Source organism: Gigantopelta aegis, chromosome 3 (genome assembly GCF_016097555.1).
Source record: "Gigantopelta aegis isolate Gae_Host chromosome 3, Gae_host_genome, whole genome shotgun sequence".
NCBI classification, from domain to species: domain Eukaryota; kingdom Metazoa; phylum Mollusca; class Gastropoda; order Neomphalida; family Peltospiridae; genus Gigantopelta; species Gigantopelta aegis.
Genome location: NC_054701.1, coordinates 46,204,106 through 46,213,254, shown reverse-complemented (window position 1 = coordinate 46,213,254; position 9,149 = coordinate 46,204,106). Strand labels below are relative to the sequence as shown.

Sequence of the window (9,149 nt, the reverse complement as noted above, 5' to 3'; positions counted from 1 at the left end):
TGTAATCGAAAGGGGCTGGACGTAGCCAAGTGAAAAATTGCTGCTCTGATGCGCGATCGCTCTTGGATCGGTCCCCGTCGGTGAGCCCGTTGGGCTATTTCTCGTCTCTGTGGTAATGCAAATGTGATGTAGTATGTATTATCCTGTTTGTGGGATGCTGTATATCAAATATCCCTATCTGCTAATTGGAAAGAGTACCCCATTGTGTGGCACCAGCGGGTTTCCTCTCTCATTATCTGCGTGGTCCTTAATCATGTGTCCGACGCCATATAACCGTAATTAAAACGACGTAGGGATGATGCATGCCACTGAGATCATCTAAGGAACTGAAACTGTCTCCATGTAGATTGGCATGCGTCATTTAGGTTTAAAGGCATACTGTCACGGATTTAAAGGACCTTATTGCTCTAAAAAGGGATAATAAATAAAAATTACATTAATTGTTGGAAACCAAATCTAGCTATCGCATCACCTTAACTGAACCATAATGGAGTGAAATCCATGTCATCTCTCTCGGCAATTTTAGGTTTTGAATTGTGGACCATTGCCATAATTTAATTATTTTTTACAAAATGTCATTATAAATGGAGTATGGTGGTTATGAAGATGGTTGAATAAAGTACATTTAGGGACAAATCAAATTATATTTGTTCAGGTAATACTTTGTTAGACCATTAAATAGGTGTCAGTGGTCGGTGATAATATGCCTTTAACATATAATTAATGCAAGTAAAACTGATAGATGTATTTTTATTTTGTATACAGTAAACAAAATAATGCCACCCACTTCGAATTGACAACTTCTGTAAAACACTTACCAATTTAAACATATCACAATATTCATAACCCTAGGTGTTATATTCCAGAACTATCAGAACACCGGTAAGTGAGAACAGTGCCAAATACCGTAAAGCTTCAAAGAAACCATCGATTTTGTCTGAACAAAAAAATGTCTTTGGTATAATTCAACAATGAGATCCATGAAAGAAATTACAACATGATTTAAAGCCAGGGTCGCACGCCATTTCACCTTCAAAATGGCCGACAAAAATTTGCCTTGAAATATACACATTAATTCTTTTTCCAGAAAGATTTTATTCTACCAGCTACGTAGTCGCCAAATATTTTGGTATGTAATTGAATTATTGTTACGAAGCCAAAAATATGAACAATAACATTATTTTTAGCTAAATTTTTTTAGCTAAAGAGGACCGTACAGGGTATAATTATTTCAAGTCACACAATCCGCGGCACTCTATCTTTAATAGGTCATATAGCGTGCAACCTTGTCTTTAAAATACCAATGAAATAATTAATAAAAAGACAGTTCCATAAATTATTTTTTGTCAGTATCACAACACAAATACCTCCCCCCCCCCCACCCCCCGAACGGTAAACGTGTACGTTCTTCCATATATGCGTAGCACTAACTAATTGTCACCGTACACGTCCAAGAAATAAACACCGAGTAAAACAAAATATACTTTAACACACAACAAACACACAACATCTTGTCTATAAGACAACTCGCAAAATCTGTCTTTCTGGAACACGGTCGGGTTTTCAGTATGACGGCACAAATTATAATCATCGGTAGTCACTAGCACAGCCTTCTTTGTAAAAAAAAAAATCTTTGGTAATCGTTCAATAAATTAATTTATAATCCAATGCACTTTCAGTCCAATTCTCTCCTATCTAACTTCCCATCCAGTCCATTTAACATTCTCTCCATGCTTTTAAGTTCATTATTGGGATTTCCGGAAGCGGAAGTGACCCCAAACAAAGGTGATTTCCGGTGATGGGGCGGAGTGCTGCTGCTACTGCTTCCGCCATGCATCGTTGACGTAAGCGATCTGTTACCGTCATTCAAACCGAGGTGCATGCCGGCCAGTGTGTTGTTGGGCGTGGCCGCTGTGGTCTTTGTCACGGGGAGAGAATAAGGGCTGTACCTTTGTCCCGATCGAGACGCGAACAGAAAATTGACTTGATGAGATCCGTGCAGATGAGACAAGGAACTGACCGGCATTCCTAGAGAATGGTTCATGGATGAGTAGCTCTGAGGTAGGTTTGGAAAGAGTCCCTGCGCTCCCAGCAGCGCGGCGCTGCCCGGGCCGTGGTGAAGGTGGGGCGACGCGAGGTGAGACATGTTCGGCGAAGAACCCGGTAGAAGCGAGCTCGGTATGTGGGAGAAGATGCTGGGGTTGATGGGGAACGGGAGGGATGCCGTGGACGGGGGACACAGGCCCCCTGGCGGGCAGAAGTAAGAAAACATCGGGTGGCTCGCAGACGGGTGGATCACGGTGACGTTCGGCGGACTCCGGTGTTCCTTGAAGAAATATTTCTCGCGCTCTTTGTCGAAACTCCTGCCTTGGAAATCGCCATCAGAGTCTGACCTTTCGGAATCCAATCGGTCCAGCTCAGCCCGAGATCTCTCCCGCTCCTGTCTCGAACGTTCAGCACTGGAGCACAAGTGTTCTATTTTAAACTTGGAGTATTCACTCTGAAGACATTCGGTCGGCTTTGGACTGTGTTTGGAATTCACTTCCACTTTCTGATCTCTTTCACTAGGTTCGCTCGCAGAACTCGAGTCCATTTGAATGTCTTGTGTCTTGTCCGCGCGGGCTGCTTCATCCACGTTATGGTTATGAGCAACACCCACGGGGCTGATTGTTTCTATGTGTCGCACCACAGCGACATGGTTCAAAGAATCGTCCTGCTTTTCAATATCCATCACGTTCAAGCCCTTCACATCATCCTTTCTTTCTATCCCTCTATCTTTCAGCGCGTGTTTCTCAGAGTCAGAATTGTCTAAACACATAGAAGAATCCCTTACGTCTGCTTGGAACTCCTCGCTCTTTCGATCACTCGGTTCTTCTCGGTGATGTTCAGTCTTTCGATCACTCGGGTCCTCTCGCTGGGGTTCGGTTTTTCGATCACTTGGGTCCTCTCGGTGGGGTTCGGTCTTTCGATCACTCGGGTCCTCTCTGTGGTGTTCGTGAACTGAATGAGGGGAATCGCTGTAGTAAAAACTATCGTCCGATTCGTCCATCCTCTGCTTCCTGACATGCTGGTCTAGACCGGTACCCATCGTGGTGGTTCTACTGACACTGGAGTTTGGAGGCAACACCTGGTCGTCATGAGGGGATCTCGGTGCCGTTGTCGACGCTGTTAGGTCGCTGTTGTCTGCAAATGTGTTAACAAGATATATTTACTGTGAAAGTAGCTTGTAGAACATGTAGTGTATGATTATAACAATACACATGGTCATATTACAGGGCTCATACTGGAGAGAGAGAGAGAGAGAGAGAGAGAGAGAGAGAGAGAGAGAGAGAGAGAGAGAGAGAGAGAGAGAGAGAGAGAGAGAGAGAGAGAGAGAGAGAGAGACTGAGACTGAGAGCGAGCTAGCGCTAGCTCTTTGTACGTGTCCATATACCACGAAGGTTTCACGCACGCCCATCCGGGACAGGTCACACTGGAAAGCTTTTTTACTTTAGCCAGTTTTCAGATATGTAGAGTATTTCTTTAAAAATTATTCAAAAAAAGCTTAATTTAAACAAAATGTTTTTAGCCAGATACTAATTGTTGTAGCCACTTTGTATGAAAATTAGCAAATGACTTATTTGGCAATGGCCAGGGTCAACCTTGATATTAAAGTATTAAAATGATCGAAATGCCATTTGGTGTACACAACTTTTCGCTTTAGCATATATTAATTGTTTTCATATCCTTTACAGTTTCTCTGTGCGAGTTTTTTTCCTCGACACTTTTCAGTGTTGGCAACATTCTCTTGCAGAGAGGTTTTCCGTGAGAGTGACGAATACAGCAAATATTGTTCAGTACGTTTTGAAAAAATATGGAATTTTCTCGATAGGTCACCTGTTTTATTTCAAGTCTATATGTACGTATGTGATAAATCGTGTTGATACTTCAGTGCTGTGTTACTAGTGAGGGGGATTGGTTTAGTTTACCGTTATCTTTTGTTTTGGTTTGTTTATCACAGTTCCATATATTATTTGGTTTAATTTGAATTCTAAGTACGAAAGGTCTGAGGCTCTCTTCTTTTTTCTTTCTTTTTTTGAAGATTTTTATTTTGTTATTTTAGGTTGGTAAGTGTCACTGCATCTCCAGCGCTGTTTAAACTATGTTTTGTTGATATTTTTTAATCAGTTAATAATACATGGGAGTATTTAGAATTTCATATATATATATATTGTAATTACAGATCCACGAAGCGATCGTAGCGCGAAGATCTAACTACATGTACCTTAAGGACATAAAGTGATCTTAGTGCTAAGACTGTTTCGTGGAACGGGGTCCAAGTTCAAGTTCTTTATTGCGTTAAGCTTTACAGCTTAATGGCATAAAAACAGTATTGAACATATAAATTAATATACACATGTATAGACAGGTATATATACAGGTATATTAGATTTTAACACCATCGGCCTCAGTACCTGAACTCAGCATTGGTCGACTGGGGTCAAAGGTCAGCGTGGGAGGAGTCAACCTTTCATCGACGCAAATCTCGTGGTCCTCGTTATCACTTCCGAGAGTGTCATCATCGCCCGGGACGTGTTCGGTACTCATTCCGGGAACACCCTGGTGACCCGTGTGTGCTATCAGCCTCCTGGAACACAACCACCAACATGTATATTCTGGTAAATCATAATTCTGGTAAACCGTCATAATGCCACTCGAAAGTGTTAGCTTCTTTTATGGTGTTAGAGAAGAGGTCTACAGCTATCTGACTACTACATATCATACACTGATCAGCTGTAACGAGGATTTTATATATATAGGTATACAGCTATCTGACTACTACATATCATACACTGATCAGCTGTAACGAGGATTTTATATATATAGGTATACAGCTATCTGACTACTACATATCATACACTGATCAGCTGTAACGAGGATTTTATATGTACTTGGGAAAGGGGTGTTTGTTTAATGTAGTACTAAACCGCTCCCTCCCTCCCCTCTCTCTCTCTCTCTCTCTCTCTCTCTCTCTCTCTCTCTCTCTCTCTCTCTCTCTCTCTCTCTCTCTCTCTCTCCCCCCCCCCTCTCTCTGTATGTCTGCCTGCCTGCCTGCCTGCCTGCCTGCCTGCCTGCCTACCTACCTGTCTATATATCTATCTATCTATCTATCTATCTATCTATCTACCTACCTACCTACCTGCCTGCCTACCTATCTACCTACCTATCTACCTAACACACACACACACACACACACACACACACAGATACACACACACACAGATACACACACACGTTTATATGCATAGACATCTGTCTGTCTGTATATCTTATCTATCTGTATGACACCAAACAACCACTCATTAAATAATTTTACCGAGACGTCGTTAAACACGTTCCGTTGTCTTCCTTTTCTATATGGTTTGTCGTCAGTAACACATATATATTTACCAGTGACATACCTCATGTATTTACTTGGTCGAAACAACAACACCTTCATTATTTATCATACAGGAGAAACACGTTCCATGTGTGGTTCGGTATCATTAATAATAACACAAACTTTAAATTCAAACATATTTGATCTCCAATGTTCTATCCTGTCTGTGGGAAAATGCTTGTTCAAAAATCTCCTCTCTGCTGATTAAAGGAAATAACTTATGTGGAGGTTGCAGGTGTTCTTTACTTATTTTCCGACGCCATATAACCGTAAAATAAAACGTGTTTGAGTGCGTCGTTAAATAAACCATTTCCTTTACTTTACCTATTTCGTAGATCAAGAGTTACATTTAACATAAGGTAGAAACCTAAAGTTTTATTTGTTGTTTAAGGACACCACTGAAGGATATTTATTAAGTAACCCATCGGCTATTTGACATGTTTAACATAATTAACCCATCGGCTATTTGACATGTTTAACATAATTAACCCATCGGCTATTTGACATGTTTAACATAATTAACCCATCGGCTATTTGACATGTTTAACATAATTAACCCATCGGCTATTTGACATGTTTAACATAATTAACCCATCGGCTATTTGACATGTTAAACATAATTTTGGTAATCCTGACATGTAGCTGTCAAAGAAAACCCGTACATTGTTTTCGCTAGCAGCAATGAATCTTTTATACATAAGAAAGCATATAGCACGGCTTTTGATACTCCAGTCATGGGATACTAGGTCAGTCGGGAAAAAACCTTAATGGATCCACCGAAGAGTTTCGATCCTACGACCCAAGCACCGACGAAATAAATCCAAGCACTGTTGCTGATTAAAACATTTGCAGCAAGATTCTAACTTTAAACAAATATTCAATGCTTCTTTCATTTTCATTTGACACAGACATTTAACTATGCCACCAAAAGTTAAAGTTTGTTTTGTTTAACGACACCACTATAGCACATTGATACAGTAATCATCGGCTATTGGATGTCAAACATTGGTAATTTGGATATATAGTCTTAGAGAGGAAACCCGCTACATTTTTTTCCCATTAGTAACAAGGGATATTTTATATGCACCATCCCACAGACAGGATAGCACATACAACAACCTTTGATATACCAGTCGTGGTGCATTGGCTGGAACGAGAAATAGCCCAGTGGCCTACCGACATGGATCGATCCCAGACCGACCGCGCATCAGGCGAGCGCTTTACCACTGAGCTGCATCCCGCCCCTATGCCACCAAGCAAAAGGTATCAGTTTCAGAGAAATATTCCTTTCTTGGTCTCGCACAACTACAAGTACTTTCTAAACGACTAACAAGGGTAAACGAAATAAGCGCTAAATCGCATTTGAACCGTCACAGCATGCATGTAGCTGATACACCACCAACAATTACGTGATTCTCTTAGCACGGACCGCAAGACAATTCACTTTTTACCAACTAAATCGACAAACGAGAACGTATTCAAAAGGAAAAACCCTAACAGACGTTGCGAACAAACGAGAGTAATTGTTAACTTAATAATGAAAGGTCTAAAGTTCTCGAGAGTCGCTTTATTCAATTCTTCTTCTCTTTTTTTTCGGCGAAACGATCGCCTATTCAGCATAACGAATTTAGCGTTAAAGAAAATTGCATAGCTCAGTACCGCATCCCGTCGGTGAGGTCTTTTAGACCGCAATAGTTTCCGTCCTGCGGTCGCGCCGTATTGTATGACCATGACAAAATTGCAATTACGGAGCACGGGGATGATAACCTTGTTGAGATGTTTAGACAGTTCTAAGGTTTTTAACCGTCATCCTCAATGAGGGATATTGGTGTTACAATTGTCCAGTTTCCCGCGATGGGTAAGATCGTTAAAGACCGGGGTGGCGGGCAATAACCAATTTAGATAATTGTTTTAGGTCAGATTCCAGTAATAGAAGAGGTGCTGATTGTGCCGCCGTGACTGCCGCGCGTGCAAGACGACACTCGCAGCGCGCCCTTTGCGGGGTTATAATCAACAACGGTAATTCATTAACTCTTCCGTTTCCCATTCGTTCCCCGCCATTGTCGAACGTGAATGAGTTCATTTAGGAATACAAATAATCTCGGGGTTTGGGAAGGTTATTATGGCCAAAAGGTCTTTGAGATGGCAATGCAGGGTAAAGGAATATCGCGAAAACGCGTTTAGAGACAAATTTGTCGGATTGTGTGCAAATTAAGGATCGCGGTGTGGACTACGAGACATGCGCAAAGCTCTCCTAAGTACTCTGAGGTTAAATTAATGTTATCTGCCCGCACGGAATTACAGAGAATTCACTTCTTCGCTCATAAAGGAGAATGGGCGAACAATCGCTCTTCGCAGAAGAAGTCACTTTAATTGTAAAGCCGCTAAACGATACTTGCATGACTTCTGAACTAGCGATGTCCATGTTTCAACACCCACGATGAAACGCTCACAAATCTTATAAGAAAATAATGCACGAGAGACATTATTTGGTTTATTGAAACTGAAGGGAAGAAGGAACATGTTTTATTTAACGACGCATGCACTCAAATTGCGACTCAATATATGTTAACAACCGTTATATAGCGTCGGCCATAAGGTTAACAACCACATAAATAATGAGAGAAGAAACCCACTGCTGCAACCCCATGGGTTACTCTTTTCAATTTTCAGCAAGGGATCTTTTATAAGCATTTTCCCACACACATGAGAGTACATCTCACAGCCTTTTAAACAATGATTGTGGTGCACTGGATGGAACGAGAAATGGGCTAATATGAATATAAACAGGTATGTTTTATCGCTTCACTCACGCTAAATGTTTAATATAAAATCTTAAAGTCACTGACTCTAAAAGTTTAATATAAAATGTTAAAGACACTGACGCTAAAGGTTTAAATTAAAATCTTGAAGACACTGACTCGAAAACAATTTAATATCTTAAAGACACTGGCTCTATAGGTTTAATATAAAATGTTAAAGACATTGACGCTAAAGGTTTAAATTAAAATCTTGAAGACACTGACTCGAAAACAATTTAATATCTTAAAGACACTGGCTCTATAGGTTTAATATAAAATGTTAAAGACACTGACGCTAAATGTTTAATAAAAAATCTTAAAGACAATTGCTCTAAAGGATTAATATAAACTCTTAAAGACCCTCACACTGAAGGTTTAATATAAAATCTTAAACACACTGCCTCTAAAATTTTAAAATACAATCTTAAAGACCATCACGCTAAAGTTTAATATAAAATCTTAAAGACACTGACGCTAAAGTTTAATATAAAATCTTAAAGACAATGACGTTAAAGGTTTAATATAAAATCTTAACGACACTGACTCTAAATGCTTAATATAAAATCTTAAAGGCACTGGGTCTGAAGGTTTAATATAAAACCATAAACTCACTTCTTTTCTCTTTTGCCTCCTCCCATGTCTCTGAAACCTTTCGCAAAAGGGTTGTGGTCAATTTTCAGTTGCGTAATCTAAAAAACAAAAGGAGAAAATAAAGTAGAAAAGAATGTGTTAAAACGTGATGTGAAATGTGAAAAGATGTAAAGAAGTCAAAAAGGACGAGGTTAGATATTTTTGAAGATTTATTTTCTAATTTCTTCTTATAAATAGACCTCTTTGAATACTTTTGTAAAAATATATTTTTGTATCAAAGACCAACAGCGTAATCTACCACGGATTAAACTGTCTGACCACTATAGACTGTACTCTAG

General features: G+C 39.9%; 1 protein-coding gene across 1 annotated transcript in view; it reads right to left on the bottom strand.

Moving 5' to 3' along the window:
- Window positions 1–739: 739 nt before the first annotated feature.
- The window catches only part of LOC121390555 (optomotor-blind protein-like), a 53,004-nt gene continuing 44,594 nt past the window's right edge, over window positions 740–9,149 (bottom strand). Inside the window, exons 4-6 of the mRNA XM_041522400.1 lie at window positions 8,833–8,909; window positions 4,455–4,627; window positions 740–3,183 (exon numbers count right to left, since the gene is read on the bottom strand). Of these exons, the coding sequence (XP_041378334.1) occupies window positions 1,676–3,183; window positions 4,455–4,627; window positions 8,833–8,909 (1,758 nt within the window). The 3' untranslated portion in view covers window positions 740–1,675. The remainder of the gene's footprint in view (window positions 3,184–4,454; window positions 4,628–8,832; window positions 8,910–9,149) is intronic.